Source organism: Callithrix jacchus, chromosome 17, assembly GCF_049354715.1.
Source record: "Callithrix jacchus isolate 240 chromosome 17, calJac240_pri, whole genome shotgun sequence".
In the NCBI taxonomy this organism is placed as follows: domain Eukaryota; kingdom Metazoa; phylum Chordata; class Mammalia; order Primates; family Cebidae; genus Callithrix; species Callithrix jacchus.
In genome coordinates this window covers 49382530-49402715 of record NC_133518.1, presented here as the reverse complement: position 1 = coordinate 49402715, position 20186 = coordinate 49382530, and the positions used below count along the sequence as shown (strand labels likewise).

At 42.4% G+C, this 20186-nt stretch overlaps 1 protein-coding gene, 1 long non-coding RNA gene and 1 other non-coding gene across 6 annotated transcripts in view; 1 reads left to right on the top strand and 2 right to left on the bottom strand.

The window, feature by feature from the left end:
* Nucleotides 1–1818: 1818 nt before the first annotated feature.
* On the bottom strand, nucleotides 1819–1920 carry LOC118149030 (U6 spliceosomal RNA). Its single transcript, XR_004736200.1, has one exon. It is a non-coding gene; the product is annotated as a U6 spliceosomal RNA (small nuclear RNA).
* An 11539-nt stretch (nucleotides 1921–13459) lies between these two features.
* Nucleotides 13460–18020, bottom strand: LOC144579926 (uncharacterized). Its single transcript, XR_013528628.1, has 2 exons — nucleotides 15826–18020; nucleotides 13460–14576 (listed from the first exon to the last, which is right to left on the bottom strand). It is a non-coding gene; the product is annotated as an uncharacterized LOC144579926 (long non-coding RNA).
* Nucleotides 16672–20186, top strand: part of EPHB1 (EPH receptor B1) — a 438054-nt gene continuing 434539 nt past the window's right edge. For all 4 annotated transcript variants that reach the window (XM_078354180.1, XM_008983781.5, XM_078354179.1 and 1 more), the window contains exon 1: nucleotides 16672–17106. In XM_078354180.1, coding sequence (XP_078210306.1) covers nucleotides 17049–17106 — 58 coding nt within the window. In that variant the 5' untranslated portion in view covers nucleotides 16672–17048. The remainder of the gene's footprint in view (nucleotides 17107–20186) is intronic.

The following is a 20186-nucleotide window of genomic DNA, read 5'->3' as shown; positions in this document are numbered from 1 at the left end:
TTGGCCCACCTTGGCCTCTCAAAGTGCTGTGATTACAGGCACCGCTGCGCCTGGCCCACATCACTCTTTTCGACTGTTTCATGGTATTTGGTAGAATGGCTGGATCATAGGTTAGTCATTGCCTTAATGACAATGACTAAAGTTTGGTCAGTGGCTTAAGTAGCATCTAAGTTATTCTCAAATTTTTTTTTGTTTTGTTTTAAGATCTGTTAGACTGAATACCTTTGCACATTTTCGTCTTCTGTGGCTCCATGCTTGTTTCTCTAAATTGGTGCTGAGTAGTGAAATTGTAATTTATACACGTGTCCAGTTTAAGCTTTTGATGATCATTCCAAAATGCCCTACGGAGTAAAAATTTATTCCTCTACACTTCATACTTTTGCTATCCCTATCTTTGCCTATATTTAGTGTTAGTGAACATTTGCTTTCACCAGCTTGTTTGAAAAATTACATCTATTTTATGTTGGTGAGGTAATTTTTCTATGGCAAATATATACAAAATAATATATGCATATATATGAATACACAATTCAAATATTAATAAAACAGGCACCCAAGTCCCTACCGTTCAGCTAAATATTGTCTTAGCATTATCTCTTGATCCTTTCTGATTGTGCAGCAACAATTCACTCAGTTTTGCTCCTGTATAAGAATACACCATGATTTTTCTATTTTACAGTGATGGACATTTGGGTTATTTCCTGTTAGGGACTCTGAGCCTATAAGCTTTCTTGTGGCTGACTCCTGGCATAGATGTGCAAAAGCATTGCTAAGGTATTCCTAGTCATGAAATTGCTGAGTTCTGGGTATAGTGGAGACTGACAAAAATGAATTTTGTCTGCCCAAATTCATTTTCCCCATCTTACACATGGGCGTTCATCTAGACTACATTTCCCAGCCTCCCCCTCCCTTTTAGTTGGATATGGCTATGTGACTACATCCTCACTAGTAGAATTTAAGCAGCTTTCAATTCTGCTAGGTTAGGATCAGAGCCTTAGGGTGGTGGGTGTACCTTCTCCATGCTTTCTTCTCTTTTCCACCTAGACAAAACCAAAACATGGTGGTGAACCAACTTAAATTTTGTAGAAATTGACTTAGAACCGATTACCTCAATGACCATGAGGATCAAAGGTGTCCCACTGACCAGACTGTAAACTTCGGAACTGATATGTGAGAGAGAGAGACTTCTTTACTTTAAAGCCATTTATTGTTAGTGTCTTTATGATGTCAGCCTGTACTTACTCTAGTTAATACAAAAGAAGCACATGTTAAACTTCACTGAGGGATGCCATACTCCTATCCAAAAGGTTTAAATCTATTTACACTCCCTGGCATTTTACGACAGCTCTTGCTGCTCCCTATCCTACCAACCCTAGCTATTGTCTGACTTTATTATGTTTACCTATCAGTGGGTGAGAAGCATTATCTCCATGTTGTTTTCATTATCAAATGAGGTTGTACATTTTTTCAGATATTGTTAGCTTATTCATAGTTACTTGTATCTGAAATGTCTATTTGAATCTTTTGCCCCCCTTTTAACACTGGGTGCTTTTTTATAGTCAAAATATATAAAATTTTCATTAGAGTCATTTTAACTGTATAATTCACAATGCTGCACAATCATCACCACTATTTACTTCCAAAGCCCTTTTGTCACTCTAAACAGAAGCTCTATACTCATTAAGCAATAACTCCCAATTCCTCTGTCCCCCACCATCCCCCTGGTTACCAGTAACCTTGCTATCTTTGTGAAATCACCTATTCTAGATATTTCATATAAGTGAAGTCATACAGCATTTATCCTTTTGTATGTGGTGTAAAAATATGGAGTGCTTCACAGATTTGCATGTTACCTTTACAGAGGGGTCATGCTAATCTGTATCATTCCAAATTCAGTATATGTGTTGTCAAAGTGAGCACTTGGGTGCTTTTGATGCATTTATTTCATATTGATTTATGGAAAATTTTTAATATATTCTAAATACCAATACTTTTAAAATTAAGTTGCAGATATTTTCTCTCATTGTATGGCTTACCTATGTTTATGGTGTCTTTTTGCATCAAAGTTTTCATTTTGTTAGTCAAGTATATCTGTGTTTTCTTTTGTAGTTTGTGCTTCTTGTGTTCTGTTTATGAAATTCTCCTCCTTACAGCCCACTTCATTGAGCTATTCTCCTATGTCATATGTAAAAATATTATGCAGTCTTCCATTTAATATTGGTTTTCAATCCACCTGGATTGATATTTATATGAGAAAGGAATCTAATTTTATTTTTCAAATTGTCTCACCAATGCTTATTGAAGCGTTTATTCTTGCTCACCACTTTGTAATGGTTCCCTTGACATGGATTTTTTCATATATACATTGGTCCTAAATCTCTATATCATTCCATATTGTTTTAATTATGGTAGCGTTATAGTAAGTTTTGATAGTTGGGTAAGGCAAGGCCTTCCATTCTGTTTGTCTTCAAAATTGTCTTCATTATTCTTGCCTTTGCCTTTGAATTTTAGGGTTAAATTGTCAAATTCTTCAAAAATATTATGGGTATTTTTCTGTACTTGCCTTGAATCTATAGGAAAAACTGGGGAGAATAGCCATGAGATTTCTCCCCCATAAAATAGTATACCTCTCCAGTTATTTAAATGTTGTTTAATAAAGTCTTTTATTATTATTTTTTAATTTGCCTCATTTCTGGATTTTAATAATGTTTTACATATTTTTTCTGTACAGGCCTTTAAAAACTTTCTTAGGATTTGTTCCAAGATATATTAGAGTGTTTATTGCCATTAAAAATGCTGAATTATTGACATGGACACAAAGATGGGAACAATAAACACTGGGGATGGCTTGAGTGGGGAAGGCAGGAAGGGGTGGTGGGTTGCAAGGTTATCCATCAGGTGCTATGCTCGCTGCTCTGGGTGATGGATCGTTCATACACCACGCCTCATTTACCCACATAACAGACTTGTACATGTACCCTTGGAACCTAAAATAAAAGCAGTAGAAGGAAAAATGCTGTAATTTAAAAAAATTATTTTATTTTTATTTGTTGCTGATGTTTAAGAAAACAATAGATTTTTATATATTGACTTTGTAACTAGCAAAACTTGCTAATGATTTATGTTTGGTCTAATGATTTGTCTGTACGGTCTCTTGAGTTTTCTACAAAATCTGGCTGTCTGTGACCTGATGTAATTTTCTTTCGTTCTGTCCTCTCCTTATGTTTTTCATTTCTTTTTTATGTCTCACAGTGCTAGCTAGGACCAGCAATAAAATGCGGACAAGAAACAAGGAGAGTAGGCGCTCTTTCTTCTTCCCAACTTTAAAGAGAATGCTTTCAATGTTTTGCCGTAAAATGTAATGTTTTCTCTGGGGTTTGGATAGATACTGTGTCTCCAGATAAGAAAGTTCCTTTCTATTATTTTATTAAATATTTTTAAATTGTGAAAATGTTCTGAGTTTTAATCATCTATTCTGTCTGTGTCTATTGAGATGATCATATATGTATCTTGTCCTTTAATCAGTAAATGAGACAAAAGATTTCTCTAAAATTAGATGACTTTTTCAATCCTGGGACAAGGATTATATCAGCTTCCTAACACTTGGGAAATACATCCTTGAGTGTTTGGAGTAGAACCCACTAACAGAACTTTTGACTTAATGTTGTTTCTTTTCTTGGCGAGTAGATTTTTAATTACTGATTTAAATTATTTCACGATGATCACTCTACTCAAATATTCTAATTTTTATTGTGAACAGGTTTGATATGTTGTATTTTCTTCTCAAGAAATATTGCCATTTCATTCAAATGGTTCACAGTGTTTTCTACTGTTTTAAAGTTTTACTAAATCTACCCATATGCCCTCTTCTCCATCCATAACAGTTTTGTTTCGTCCCATTAAACACTCCACTCCACCTCTTGCAAACTAGCACAATCTTGTCAGAGATTTTTTGTATTTTATTAGTTTATTTCTTTCAGTGAATAAGCTTTGAGATGTGGGGGGCCTTGTTGATAATTTATTTTTCATTCCCATGTTTACATATTTATCTTACCAATTTTCTCCTAGTCTAATATTCTAACATTCCAAGGTAAGGTATAAATTTTCTGTAGATACCACTTTAGCTGCATGCCAAGGTTTTGAATGGTAGTGTTATAATTATCATCAAATTTTAAATATTTTGCAGTACCTATTATGATTCCTCATTTAAAGCTTATTTAAATGCATTTTCAAAGTTTCTTTGATTATTGATTTCTGATTAAATTGTGTTTAGGTCAGAGAATATGATCTGTATGACAAATTGTTTAGTCTTTATTGAGCCTTACTTTTTGGCTGGCAAGTCGTCAGATTTTGCAATTGTTCTACATCTACTGGAGAAAGTATAATTAATTGCTAGTGGTTGGGTAGGGCTCTGTACATCCACTAAATTAAATTAAGCTGTTGCTTTCTTCCATTTATTTACCAATTTTCATCTGCCTGGTTTATAAATAACAAAATGAGTTATGTTAAAATCACTCTCTTATGATAGATTTGTCCATATCTTCTTGAGATTCTGCCTTTTTATTCTTTATATAATTTGAGGCTGTGTCTTAGGCACATAGAAACTCAGAATTTATTGTCTTTCTAAAAGAATTATTCCATTTGTTATGTAATGATCCTTTTTATTATTAATAATGTTTTTATCTTAATATTTATTTTGTTTGGTATTAATCTAGTTAGCTCAGTTTTAAAAATATTCACCTGGTATTTCTTTCTTACCTGTTTACTTTGAACACATGTGACTCATTATGTTTCTGGGTGTGTTTCTTCCAACACTATATAACTGGATTTATTCTTAACCAATCCGATGTTTGTCTTTTAAATGATGAGTTTATTTCAGCTATATTCTGATTGCTAGTAATTTTAGATTTATTTCTATTATTTCAGTTTGCGCTTTCTATATACTATGCTTCCCTCCCCGCCTTACTTTCTATCATACTAATTTTCATTAATCTTCTTCTTTTCCTCTGCTTATCTAGCAGTGGTCACTTTTAACATTTTAAAGCATGGTTGATTTGACATCATTTAAAATTATTCAGTATTTCTGCTTGCTTTTAGAATAGTAGCAGGGTATTAGAAAACTTTCAACTTTCTAGTACCCATCTTAAATGCTGTTATTCAATATTTTAGTGTTATCTTGTTTTTAGGAACACTAATGATTTACCCACATGTTTACCGTTGGGTAAACAAGTAAACTTTCCTCTAACTGCTCCTCTGAATTATCTCCTTCATTCCTGAAATACTTCCTTTAGTAGATCTCTTAGAGATAGTGTCTTGGTGGTAAATTCCCTCGGTCTTCCTTTAAAATGTCTTTAGTTTTGTTTTGCCCTTAGTCTTAAATACAAATTTATCTGGATATAGAAATTTAGGTGTATATATAATTTTAGAATTTAATGTAAATATAATTTCATTTTCTTTCTATATGTACATCTTGCTGAGAAGTCTAATTGTCATTTCATGTGAGTAACTTGTCATTTCTCTCTGATAGCTTTAAAGGTTGTTATTGTTTTCTCTTTTCTCTGTCTTTGGTGTCCTGAAGTTTCATTATGATTTGTCTAGTTAGGGTTTTTTTTGGTGGTGGTTTATTCTGCTCAGGACTTCTGAAATCTGCACTTCTTGAATCTGAATAATTCATTTGTTTGTCAGTTCAGAAATTTATCTGCTATTGTTTCTTTGAGTGTTCCTTATCCTACCATTCCTTCTATTATTTTCTCCTAAGTATTAAGTTATTATAGCCTTTTCTTTGCATCACCCATATTTTAATGGTTTTAAATATTTTATATCTCTTTGCTTTTCTGTTACATGACAGTTAATTTTGAAAAATAATTTCAAAGTTCAGTAGACCACTCTTGAAGCATATTTAATCTCTTACACCTATCCATTTAGTTTTAATTTCGATGTCTATTTAAATTTTTCCTGTTCTATGTGGTTCTCTCCCAAATCTATAGATTTTTTATACTGTCTTCCTTTATTATTTAAAATGCTGATATCTAAAAGTCTTTCTTTAATAGTTCTATATTATAGGCCTAATCTTGTTTCGGGAATTCTGTGGAGATTGTGTGCCTCTTGCGTTTTCTTCCCCCTAATGGTCCCAGGGTATTATCTACTTATAACTGCTTTTTTTTTCAGTGGAGTTCGTGGCTTGGGAGATCTGAAGTTATTCAAGTAGCATAAATTTGAATTCAAATCCATGTGCGTGAAGGCCTATGATAAGAATTCTGAGGGGAGGTTATTTTTTTTCTTACCCACTCTGCCCAAGCCAAGAACCGCAAGCATCCTTGTTCTCCTTTAGGACAGTGAGTAAACGTTTTCTTTCATCCATTCTTTTAAGGATAATGTCGCAATTTAAAGCTTCAGATTTATGCAGTTGTCTTAGTTCCAACCTTCTGCCTTGTATTCATTCAAAACCTTGTTTCCAACCTGTGTATCTATTAAAATTCAGGTCATTATGTTTCCCAGATTGGGGATCAATCCCTGCAGTGTAAGCTACCAGATTCGTTATTCTGGCTTTTTGTACCTCTTTGTTTCTGTGCTCTTGGGGATACTTCTTATGGGCTCTGCAATACATTCACAAGAAATTATTTTACACATTATTGAATTTTTCTAGATGTTTTTATTAAGAGTTGTGTGGGTTATTTTGTCTATAACAGCACAAATGAAAGTTTTTTTATCTGCTATTCTCCTTTTGAGGTATGATACATAATGACACTATTTTGTTTTAGCCAAAAAGTGCTTATCTTTTAATCAAGATTCAATTCATTCATATTTCTTTTTTTTTTTTTTTTTTCCGACAAAGCCTTGCTTTGTCACCCAGGCTGGAGTGCACTGGCATGATCTCAGCTCACTACAACCTCCACCTACCAGGTTCAAGCGATTCTCTTGCCTCAGTCCCCTGAGTTGCTGGAACTACAGACTTGTACTACCACGCTCAGCTAATTTTGGTATTTTTAATAGAGATGGAGTTTCACCATGTTGCTCAGGCGGGTCTTGAACTCCTGACTTCAGGTGATCCACCCACCTTAGCCTCCCAAAGTGCTGGGGTTATAGGCATGAGCCACTGCGCCTGACCCAATTCATTCATATTTCTTATTGGAAGTGATTTCTGTAATTTCTTACAAAATTTTATGCTTAAATATAAACTTTTTGTTTATTTGTATTTTTTCAATTTCTTTTTTTTTTTTTTTAATGGGGATTGGGGTCAGGCTCTGACTAGTAGCAGGTCCCTCACTGTTGTCGTCCCTACATCCTGGCTTCTACAAACAATAAATCAATACAATAATTTTTAAAATAGGGGTTATATTTTGTTTTTATTCTCTTCAGTATTTTCAAAGGCATAGATCTTTCTTCAGAGTATATTTATAAAAGCCTTTAACTATTTGAAACCATTTTTAAACAAAGTTTACCTATTTTAAAGTAGTATTTGTAAGAGTCTGAATTCTTCCTAAGTAACCAAGGGATATCAGTTAGCTTTGCTTTTCTTCTCCCCATATTATTCTTCTCTTTTGTCTTAATTAATGTAATTTAAACTATTAGATCTAGGCTTTAATAATTAGAAATTTATGTGAATATTCTTTATTGAGACTACTTTTTACATTTTAATTTAAAGGGATACAAAACTAACATACAAAAAGTTGGTTGCATATATTCACACCAGTAACAACCTATTTGGAAAAGAAATCAAGATAATCCCATTTACAATAGTAAAAAAAATGAATAAAATACTTAGAAATAAGTTTAGCTGCAAAGGGTAAAAAATCTGTACATTAAAAATTATAAAACAGTCATGAGATAATCTGAAAAAAGATAAATAAATGCCAAGATATCTCATGTCCATGGGTTGGAAGAATTAATACTGTTAAAATGTCCATACTGCCCAAGGTACTATATAGATTCAACATAATTCCTATCAAAATTCCAATGGTATTCATTGCAGAAATAGAAAACACAATTTTAAAATTCATATAAAACCATGAAAGACCCCAAAGAGCCAAAGCCATCTTAAGAAAGAAAAAGTTAGAGGCATCACACCTTCTGATTTCAAATGATATTACAAACCTATAGTAATCAAATCCGTTTTGTACTGCTGTAAGAACAGACACACGGACCAGTGGAACAAAACCAAAAGCCTAGAAATAAGCCCAAGCATGTATGGTCAACTAGTTTTTGACAAGAGCACTAAGAAGATACAATGGGAAAAAGAGTCTCTTCAAAAAATGGTGTTGGAAAAACTGGGTAGCCACATGCAGACAAACTAATTTGGACCCTTATCTTATACCACACACAAAAATCAACTGAAAATGGATTAAGGACATAAACATAAGATCTGAAACTGTGAAATTCCTAGAAGAAAGCATGAAGAAAAAGATCCTTGACATCAGCGTTGGCAGCGATATTTTGGACATCACACAAAAAGCTTTGGACACATAAGTAAAAATAAACAGGTGAGACTACATCAAACTAAAGTTTTTGCACAGCAAAAGAAACAATCAGCAAACTAGGCAGCCTACAGATTAGGAGAACAGATTCATGAACCATATATCTGATAAGGGGTTAATATCCAAAATATATAAAAAGCTCACACCATTCACTATAAAAAAACAAACAAACAAACAAAAAAAACCAACTCCAAAACCCAAAAGATAACACAACTAAAAATGGGCAAATAGCCTGAACAGACATTTCTTCAATGAAGACATAAATGTGGCCAGCAGGTATATGAAAAGGTGTTCAACTAATCATCAGGGAAATTCAAATAAAAACCACGAGATAGCACCTTACACCTATTAGAACGGCTGTTATCAAACAAAACGAGACAAGTATTCGTGAGGGCATGGAGAAAAGGAAACCCCGATACACTGTTAGTTGGAAGGTAAATTGTTGTAGCTGTTATGGAAAACAGTATGAAGACTGCTCAAAAAATTAAAACTACCACATAAACCAGAAATCGCTCTTCTTGTTTTATGCTTGAAGGAAGTGTCCTCAGAATCCTGTAGAGATATCTGCACTCCCATGTTAACTGCAGCATTATTCACAATAGCCGAGTTATGGAAACAACCTGTGTCCATCAATGGATGGATAGATAAAGAAACTGGGATAGGCTAGGCGTGGTGGCTCATGCCTGTAATCCCAGCACTTTGGGAGGGCGAGGCGGGTGGATCATGAGGTCAAGAGATTGAGACCATCCTGGTCAACATGGTGAAACCCCATCTCTACTAAAAATACAAAAAATTAGCTGGGCATGGTGGCATGTGCCTGTAATCCCAGCTACTCAGGAGGCTGAGGCAGGAGAATTGCCTGAACCCAGGAGGTGGAGGTTGTGGTGAGCTGAGATCATGCCATTGCACTCCAGCCTGGGTAACAAGAGCAAAACTCCATCTCAAAAAAAAGAAACTGTGATACACACTCTCTCTCACTCTCTCTCTCTCTCTCTCTCTCTCTCTCTCTCTCTCTCTCTCTCTCACAGAAATATTAGTCTTAAAAAAGAAGATCCTGCCATATATGACAACATGGCTGAAACTGAAGGACATTGTGCTAAGTGAAATAAAGCATACACAAAAAGAAAAATACTGTATCATCTTAGTCATATATGGAACCAATTTTTTTTTTTTTTTTTGAGACAAGAGTTTCACTCTTGTGCAGACTGGAGTGTAACAGCACAATATTGGCTCACTGCAACCTCCACCTCCCGGCTTCAAGCAATTCTCTTGCCTCAGCTTCCTGAGTAGCTGGGAAGATAGGCGTCTGCCACCACATCTAATTTTTGTGTTTTTAGTAGAGACAGGGATTTCACCATGTTGGCCAGGCTGGTCTTGAACTCGCGACTTCAGGTGATCCACCCACCTTGGCCTCCCAAAGTGCTGGGATTATAGGCATGAGCCATGCCACCATGTCCAGCTGTGTAATCTATTTTTAAAAGTCAAATACATAGCAACAGAGTAGATCAGTGGTTACCAGGTAGAGTGGGGAGAAAATGAGAGCTATAGGTTAGAGGGTACAAAGTTGCAGTTATGCGGGATGAATTTAAAAAGAAAAAAGAAGTTCGCGAATATTCAGACTTCTGTTTTAATTGATTTTATTGCTTGACACCAAACTTCATCTTGTTAGCAGTTGGAATATATTTTTAAGTAATTTTTTTCTGAAGTGTTACAAATTTTCTGAGACCTGAAAATGTAACTAAAAGTGTTTGTTGGTTTCAACTTGCTGGAGATACATATTTTTTGTGTTACCAATTTCCCTTCTTAAAAACGCTGTTGCTAAAAAAGCCAAACCAAACCAACCAACAAACAAGAAAAACCCACTCTATAGCTTCATTTGTTTTTCCTGGAATGTAGTGTTCTGAAATTAATAATATCTGTTCCACTGTAGGCATCCTGTTTTTCTATGTGGCCATGAATATGTCTGTTTATGTATGTGCTTGAATAGATGTAAAATTTCTTTTAAAAAATCCATATGGTTCAAAAACATCTAGATGTGACTATTAGGTCTTATATTCAGCTAAGAAAAATTTTATGCTTTCATAGCTCTGTCATTACTTTCACAGCATTTGTTCTGGTCTCTTTTTAAAGAACTCTAAACTCTTCTGGGAACTCTTTGGGGACTCTTTAAGGTCCCTAGCACCTTGCAAACAACTAGCACAATTTTATGTAAGTTGGTTCCCTATTTTCTTCTTTTTGTTTTGTATTCTCTCTTTCCATTTTTCTTTTTTGTTCATGTTGTATGCATTCTTGGAAAGCTTCTCCAGTTAATCTTTCACGTCATCCATTTAATGTTTAGCAGCCACAAATTTACTCTTGACTGACCAGTGTGGTCAGTCAATGGTCAATCTACTCTTGACTGATGTGGAGTTTAATTCTGACCCTGCATTTTTGCTTCCTTAAAACCCTTCCTATCCCTTTCTCCTCCCCTCTTCTTTTATTCTGTTGTCTTTTCTGTTTAACCTGTTTTCTCATAAATTTGTTTCTCTATATTTGAATTTATGTCTTCATGTGTGCCAAGAAGTTTCCTGAAAATGTCTCTAGATTCTACAGAGTGTCATTTTCAAAGGGATGCCCCTCATCTGGGTCTTGAAGGTGCTGCTCCTGCTCCTGATTTTACAATGTTCTAACAGATCCCTGAAGTGTACTGACTTCTCTTCACTCCTCCTTGAGAAGGGAAAAACTCGTTAATTCTTAGTTTATTTTGGTAGGCAGGATGAGCAGATTGGCCTTGGATCCTCTAGCTGTTTACTTGCTTGATGGCTGAATCACTTTTATAAACCTACGGCAATGCTTAATTGCCAGTTGCCAGTAGGCTTCATCTACTGTGTGTGTTCTCTACTGAGGTAGCATCTTTCTCCAGCCACCATCCCAATTCTCTGGTGCTCTCGCCTGCTATATCCCAGGAAAAACTCTGGTCAGCAGGCTCTACTGTCACAGCACAGTCATTACCATGACTGTTTCAGCCTCTTAACTGTTTTCTACCTGAAGAATGCATTGTGTCTTCATCAGCCCATCCATCTATCCAGTTGTTTCTCTCATTTTTAAGCTCTTCTAAGTGTAAGACACTAAGGAAACGAGAGGATGACCAGGGCAACTGGTCTTTGTTTAGCTTGAAACTGAACAATGATGGTAATGATAGATTTTTACTCCATGAGTTAGTAGAGATCCGAAGAGTTTGAGTCAAGTATCTATAGAGAGGAAATTACAATATACCTCCCTACTATGTCTTTAAAGCAAGTTCTCTTAAAAAAAAAGAGAGAGAGAGAGAACTTGGCATATGTCATACATACGCTTGATAGATTTTTCTCAATCCAGCTTGATGTACCTTATAAGTATTGTCAGTTTCTTCCACATCCTGGCAATTAGGTTGTCTGTCAGTATTTGTTCTTCTAGTTTTATAAGTCTTCATATTTGCCTGGATTTGCTGGGGTATTTTCCTAAGAAACAAGGAGAGGCTTGTTGAAGGCCTCTAGCTAGAGGCCATTTTGGATGAAAAGTCCCATCATGCATTTCATTTTTTAAAACCCGTCTCCCTTTGGAGACCCTGAGATCCTTAAAGGGAGGGGCTGGGTCCCAGGCATCACTTGGTCCCTAGCACTTTGCAGGCAACTGGCACAGAATTGCTGCTGAATAAACGTTGGGAGAAAGCACAAAAGAGGGAAAGGAAGCTTTTTGTTATTTGTCTACTATCCATATTAAAGTGTTTTAAATAAATCTTAAAGGATCCACATGTGTTTCAAAAAAGAATTGATGAAAATATGTCTGGTGGCCTAAGATTCTAGTTAAAGGTCACCTGGGTCATGGAGTGTGTGACTGAACCTTTTATTTGGATGTGGCAACAAAATCTTCTCATGTACAAGACATGTGTATGATCATCCTCACGATGGATGCTATTTGTATACCCTTTTTACTAATAAGTAGTGAATGAAAAAAGGTATATATATATATATATATATATATATATATATATATATGTATGTATGTATATGTATGTGATGTGGGTTATAAGTGAGCAGAAAAATTCTAATAGAACAGCTATACTGGGTAGAATTATCAAGGGACTTGTGCAATTGCTTTCACTAGAAATGCTTTCCAAACATTTAGACACAAAACTGTTTAGAGGTAGGGAGTGAACTGGTTGACTGCCCCAACCAGTTCTCTGAGTCTTAGTAAAAGAGTTCAGTCACCCTTGGGTGCCTGAGAGCCCTCAGCTGCTGGCCTTAGCATCAAGCATCTGTCACTTTGAAAGAGTGATTTAGTGATATCAAATAGCTGAGTGATTAATCAAGAAAATAAGTGAGCGTTTGACATCAGACAGAAAAAAAAAATATTGCCAAGAGATGCTTTAGGGGAAAAGAGGCACCCAGGCTTGGAATCCCAAACCAATGGTGCCTTCAGGGATATTTACAAATCGTAACCCATTGCTAGAGAAAGATCAATCTTCTGCAAAGCTGAATTAATATTTAACTTGCTCAAGAAAAGTCAGTTCCTTGCATTATTAGGGAAATTAACAAGCAGCCCCAAAATGACACTATTCTTGCCTGAGCCATCAGAACGTTCTAGAAGTAGTCAACGAGTTAAATTTCCCCACTCCACCCCAATCTAATCCTCTCCTTGAATTCCTCTTTTCTCTTCCTTCCTTCTTTTCCTGCTGAAGAACACTTCTTTCAAATAAAACCTAATATAGATGCCCAGTAAAAAGATAAAAAAGCTACTGGAGCAGAGGTGAGGTCTGAAGCCCCAGTTCCTTGGCCACTCTCATACTTTGCCACCTGAGTATTTCCTAAGGAAGCCTCAGGGCAGTTGTAAGCTCCGGGATCCAGAACAGCAGCTTCCAAGCCTCATGGTGCAGCAGAGTCAATTGGGGAGGGGAGAATACAAAATCACATTTGTATGCTGTATTAGTCGGTTCTCACACTGCTAATAAAGACATACCCAGGACTGTATAAACGAAAGAGGTTTAATTGACTCATAGTTCCACATGGCTGGGGAGCCCTCACAATTGTGATAGAAAGCAAACAGGAAGCAAGAAACGTCTTACATGGCAGCAGGCAAGAGAGAACGTGTGCAGGGGTGGGGAGGGGAGCTCCCCTTTATCAAACCATCAGATCTCATGACACTTATTCACTATCCCAAGAACAGCATGGGAAAAACCTACCCTCAGGATTCAATTACTTTTCACCAGGTTCCTGCCATGATACATGGGAATTATGGGAGCTACAATTCAAGATGAGATTTGGGTGGGGACACAGCCAACCCATATCATAGGCCTACCTCATCCCTACTGATTTAAAATCTTTTCCGACAGGCCTAGGGTTCAATATTTTTAGAGGGCCTAGTTGGTGATGTTCTTGTAATTATCCTGGCACAAGTTCAAAGTCCCTAGCAGGGTTCTACCTGAAATCCCTGTACTTGGTGGGCTCCAAGCATGCTCACAGGTGTTACATTCACAGTTAGTTGGATAATGGTCAGTTCTATCTTCAGCCATGTCTGAGGGAGCCATTCATTACCCACAGAAATGTAACACAGGGGTATTACGAAGAGGGACAGAATAGAAGGCTTCCTGGAGAGGTGGGATTTGGGTAGAAATAGAGGGCAGGAAATTCAATTCAACTCATTTTGGTTGTGTAAGTAAACATCCAGTATAGTACTTGAGGCAGAAGGTGCTCAGTAAACAGAAGGTCTTCCCAGCATGTTTAGCCGCTGTCACTCTCTCGCTGCTTCCTGCTTTGTGATTCTCCAGAGCTCTCTCAGCACCTGACATGCCACTGCCTGTTTGCTTGTTATTGTCATCCCTCCACCACATGGTAAGCCCCCCTCAGAACGGGGCTGTCTACTGTGTTCCCACAGGTAGACCAGGGCCTGCCTGAATTACATGAGTGAGCACATGACTGGCCTGGGTGTGGGTGTGGGGATGGCAAGAGAATACCCTAGGCCCAGAGAAAGACCAGCAGAGTCTGGGCTGAGAAAGCAGGTTTCAGGGAGCTTACAGAGCTGTCTGAATGTCATACTAAGTGGTCAGTCTCTCTTCAGCAGACAGTGAGGAGCCACTAGGTTGCCCTGCAAAGAAGAGAGAAGATCAAGCTTGGCTTAAGAAGGACGAGTTTGGCAGCAGAGTTTGGAAGGATTAAGGCGGGAGAGGGAAGCTGGGCAGTCATTCAGAGACTCTTCAGTTGTCCAGGGAAAGGTAGTATGGGCTGACACTGGGTCAGATGCAGAGGCATGGGACAAAGTCATAAGAAGGAGGATGTGGCAGAGTGGGGGCTTTGCCATGTATGCCTACTAAGTGACTGATGAAGTGAAAGGGGGGGGAGGAGGAGTATGAAACTCATCCATCTGTCCATCCATGAGGGGATGGCTGGAGGTAGAAAAGCAAGTGAAGCTGCCAAGGAGTTACCCATGTACCCCAGGAGGACAGGCTCCAAGGATGGAGTTTGGGTGATACCTCTCTTGAAAGCTAAACAGGTAACAGAGGGAACAATAAGAAGTAGCAAGACAGGTAGGAGGAGAAGCAGGACCACAGAAATTGGGGCCAGAGCCCCAGAAGAACTACTGGACACCAATGTCAGTGGGTGCTGAGGTTGCGGGAGGGTGATGGCTAACTAGGAGCAGGTTGTTCCCCAGGGTGACATCAGGTGGCTTCAGGGACATCAGGACACAGTGGATGGTGTGGAGGCGCAGAGGGAAGCTGGCATGGCATTAAGGTGGATCATAAGAAGGTGGAGGTAGATGACATCTTCCTTTCAGGTGCAGATGTGGGGTGGGATGGAGGGTAGGGGAGGAGGGAGGCAGCCTGGGTCAGAGCCAGGGAAGGAAAGAATTGTCAGGATTGGGGGACTTGAGTCTGGCTGCGGTAGAGAGGAAGCAGTCCCAGCAAAGGAGAGACTAGACACACAGGGCGGGCATCTGATTTAGAAAAGCCCAGAAAGGAGAGTCATCCAAAAGAACAATCATGTCTGTCTGCTGTTAACTCATTAACAGCCAAGAGGAAAGGCTTGGAGCTTCCAAGGTTGAGAGGCCTAGGAGGAGGAGGGGGACCTAACTGTGTCATCCCTGACCCTATAGGACCAGACCATCACCAGGTCTGTAGTGGGGTGGGGGAGGAGGGAAGGACTCTTCTCCAGCATAATATATAACAGCCTCAAGGTGAGTTTCTGATTTAGAATCCTTGACCATCTCTAGAAACAGGAATGTAAAGTGGAGAGCTGAGCCTGGGAGAATTGCTCCTATCTCCAAGGCTGCGTCCCGGGTTGCTGCTTAAGTCCTTCCCACCCACACTGATGGCCTGGCCCACAACAGTGCACCTCACCTTGCACAACATCTGTGCTGTTTTATAGCTCACAGTGTGACTGCTGGTATCCCCGCGCTGAGCTGTCCTCTGGGGTCAGGGCCTCTGTGAAAGTTCACAGTGCATTGGGAAGTGAGCACTAAAGGCAACCAGAGGCTTCTGCAGAAAAAGAACCGTAAAACGTTGGACAGGAAGCAAGTCCGGTGCCCAGTGGACCCTGGAGCAAGGACCCACAGATTCTCTCAACAGTATTCATTCTTTCAACAGACTTGCACTATGCCTCCCACAGGCCAGGCACTGTTCTGTGAACTGGGAATTCTGTAGTGAATAAAACAGGCAAGAATCCTGAGAATGGTGACCCTATTTTAATAAGGAGGAGACACATGATAAACAAAATCGATTAGTAAATACCAATCCGTGCTAGGAAGTGAAGAGCTCAGGAGGAGAGGCACGGGTGCGCCCCTGGAGTTGCTCTAAACAGGATAGGCAGGGTGCCCTTGTCTCAGAGAAGAAGAAAGAAGCCTCATTTATTAATTACAGCGCATCCAGTTATGGGTGGGATGTAAGGGCACCAGGCTTCCCCAGCTCCTTCGCTGGGCCCCCTAGGTGGGGACAGGGTGAACTGGGCGGGCCGCTGCGGTTCTCTCAGAGCACCACGAGGGGGAGCCCGGACCCCTCCTAGCGCCTTCCGAGCCCTCCCGCGCAGCCTTGCAAGCAAAAGTTTTTCTTAAACTAACAATGCCAGTGTAAGGAGGTGCTCGCGCCTGATTGGCCAGGGGAATTTTGCAGGTTTGATTCCTTGATTGGACGGGAGGTGTTAGGGGTGGGGAGAGAGCTGATGGTGGGGGATCCCTCTCCCTCCCGCTCAGTCTGGCCAGCTCGTCCTCCCGTAGACTCCGCTGTAGCTCGCAATGTGACACCAGGACGCACTGGCTCTCGCGCGCTCTCCCAGGCTCGTTCTCCCTCGCCCCCTCTCTCTCATACACGCACGCACACACCCACCTCTCTCCTAAACACACACACACACATGCACACCCACACCCACGCGCGCCCGCACCGCCCCACGCGCGCCCACTCCTGCTCACGCCCACGCAGTGCTCCGGAGAGTCAGGTCCCGGCGAGAGCGCGAAAGGATACTGAGAAGCCACCCGCGGGGAGTGCAGCGGCGCCCCGGGACGCGGCGCTCTCCCCGCGCTGCCGCCTGGGCTCGGGCTCGGGCTCGGCCTTGGGGCCGCCGGCCGGCGATGGCCCTGGATTGTCTGCTACTGTTCCTCCTGGCATCCGCAGTGGCCGCGATGGAAGGTAACGAACCCTCCATGGAGCAAGTTGGTTGCTGGTGCCTGCCACCCCGGGACTGCTGTGCTCCTTGGCTCGCTGGGTTTCTCCGGCTGCTTCGCGGTGCCCGCGTCCTGGGACCGAGGGCAAGGAGGTGTGGGAGCCTCAGCTAAGGCCGAGCGCGGGGCTTGGGTGGCACCCACCAGCGCGCCCCCGGCTGGCTCTTAGCGTCCGAAACTGGCTCACTGAGTCTGCCGGCTTCCGCGCCCCAGCACTCCCTGGCAGCCTCGGTCTCCCTCAGCCCCCGCTTGGAGTGCATGGAGCCCGCTGCATTGCGGTGCATGCTCCTTAGCTCTGGGCAGAGCCAGAGCTGGGCGTTGGGGAGAAAGGGGCGCCTCTGGCCGTAGGCTCCTGGAGTACCGGCGCCCATCTGCTCTCGGGCAGGGATGCGCTTCTGAGCAGCCGCGTGCCACCTCCCTTTCCCCAGCTTCCAGTCCACGGGCTCGGGGACTTTGCTCAGCGTGCAAGCGCTGTGGGCGGGGGCTGTAGAAGCTCTGCCCTGTTACCCTGTAAGTGGCCGCCGAAGGAGAGGGGTCGAGTTCATTGGCCATACCCTTGGGGAACAGTCTGGTGGTCCCGGCGCTGCGGGACTGAACGTTTCCAGGGTCAGTCGGGTAGAGGTGGACACCCTTTTGCCACCTGAGCCTTGGAACAGGAGTGGGCTGGGGCGAGTGGTCGGTCCTACCTAAAGGTTCCCAGCCTCTCCAGCACCCGGGAGAGGATACTCGGTGGTCGGGAGTCGACGGGCAGCGTCACACTCTGCCAGCTCAGACTTGGCGGTACCTCCGGCTGGCTGGGGAAAGCACGCTCCAAAGATACCGTGCCCAGTGCAGCGGAGAGCCTGGATGCTGTAGCGCTCGTGAATCCCTGTGGGAAATCCCGGCCCAGCTCTCCGCCTCCCGCCCCTTCCCCCGCCCTAATTCTTTGCCGCTGCAGCCTCCCGGGAACACAGCTCCGCTGGAGAGCAGAGTTGGAGTTGCCTGGAGAAAACCAACTCCAGGGGTGATGCCCTGCTGCATTCCAGCTAGCGGCCCCACTTCTTGGTGTCCTGCGCCGGGTGGAACTCCGCTGGGAGACTCCAAGCCAGGGAGACGCAGCTCCTGGCGCCTGCGCCACGTTCCCATCTGGGAGCTCGCTCGGCTTGTTACCCGTGCCTCGAGAAACTATGACCGGTGGACTATTGCCCAGTGAAAACTTCCCCAAACACCATGGTTTAGTGCCCTCCGCCATTCTGGAAAGCGCTGCCCGTCTGAAACTAAAACTGGAGGGCCATTCTGGGCCCTGAGGCACGGCTAAGATTCCCTTGCCTTTCGTGAAGACCACCGCATCCCGCGTTTGTTCTGGTGGCGGCGTGGGGGTGCGGCGATTAATGCCTAGAAAGCTCTCGCTCGCTTTTCCGAAGGTGGCTTTTTCTCTGCCTTCCGTCTCCTGCTGCCTTCAGGGGCTGTTAGTCTTTGTAGGGAGGGGAGCAAGGAGGGGTTTGCTTTTTGGAACGTGCAGGGACTGGAGCTGTGTGGAGCGCCGTCAACACCCTGGTGCAGGGATGCCTGGGTTTGACTTATTGAGAGACACGTGTGGGAGCAGTTGAAATTGGAAATTCAAGGGAATATATACCCCCAAACTGGGCAGGAAAGCCCCGGGTGAGCACATTTGTAAGGGCAGTTAGAGACTAAACTTGTAGCATTGGGGTGGTGTCTTGCCGGCCAGAGGGTGGTCCAGTCGCTGCTCTTCGAGGGTGCAGAGGTTCAGTGGCTGGGTCTCTGAGAGGAGAGGGGTGCCCACTTTGGGGAGCGTGGTCTTGACATTGGGTTCCTGTGCATGCAAGCAAAATAGTTTGGAGAGCAAACGTGTGGAAACACAGCAGGCATCAGGACGTGGTCTGTATCCTCCGTGCCCCTCTTCTTGGCTAGCCAGAGATCCCTGCCTGCTTAGTGGAGGCTGCCCGCGGGTGCCATTGTGTCAGAGCCCAGCCAGGTATTCAGGGCTCTGACGCCCAGGCCTTCTGGAGCCACTTACCCCTGGTGCCGTGGCTTCTCTTGGTCCAGCTGGGAAACTTTGCCAGTGGCCTGGCAGGAAGGAGCTTGACTCTGTGGATGGAAAATATCTCCAGCAAGGGTTAAAAGAAACACCACATTCAGCAGAATATTAAAGCAGCCCCCTGATCCCTACTCAGTTCGCAGGGATATTACACAGCATTCACTCCTTCCACTCCTAGAATGAACACAGGCAGGCTCATTTTCTACTCTACACACATGGAGCCGCCTTCCCGCCTGGCTGGGCTGTGGCCAGTGTTATTTGGTTTGTGATGAGTGAGGAATAATGATCAGAAAGTGGATCAATGAGCTGCCTATGGACAGCAGATCCCTCCCAAACTGGGCTGTGGTCAGGGGGCGGCTCTCCCTGCTGATTTCAGAGGCTCATGTGTCTGTTTGCTTTTTCCTGGGGTCTCCAGGGGCTTTTCAGTGGGGCCTTGCCCCCCAGGGCAAATTGCTCTGAGGCCAGGCAGGCCCTCAACCCAGACCAGGGCAGGGACAAAGGGACAGTGACAATCATGGGTCAGATGAGGAGAGGCGGCCAGAGGAAAGCAGGACCCTATGACACCCCCTGCCTGGGTAGAAGGAGGGAGGGCAGCATCTGGTTGTTGGCCAGAGGGGCAGAGGAGGGGAGGGGGCTTACATTCCCATCATTAGGCAGGAGGACTGTTGGTTTAGGGTGTAGGAAACTCAGACTGAAAGAGAGCTCCCCTTCTTCTTTCCCCCGACACTCCCGCATTTCTAGCCAGTTCTGCTCTGTGCAGAGGGAGATGCCACTACAGGCAAAAGGTTTGCTGGAGCGAAGTCTGTCTTTGGAAGGGAGTAGGGTAGGCTGTGGTGGCAAGAATGCTGACATCCTCCTGCCTTCTGGACACAGAGCTAGGCCCCTGTGCTCAGCGTCCTGACAAACAACTGCCTCTTCAAGCCCACCAGTGTCTTTTCCCACCTGCTCTGAGAGCTTGTTGAGAATGGGCTGCTGGTGTCTGTGAAGCGAAGGCAACTGCTTGCATTTTC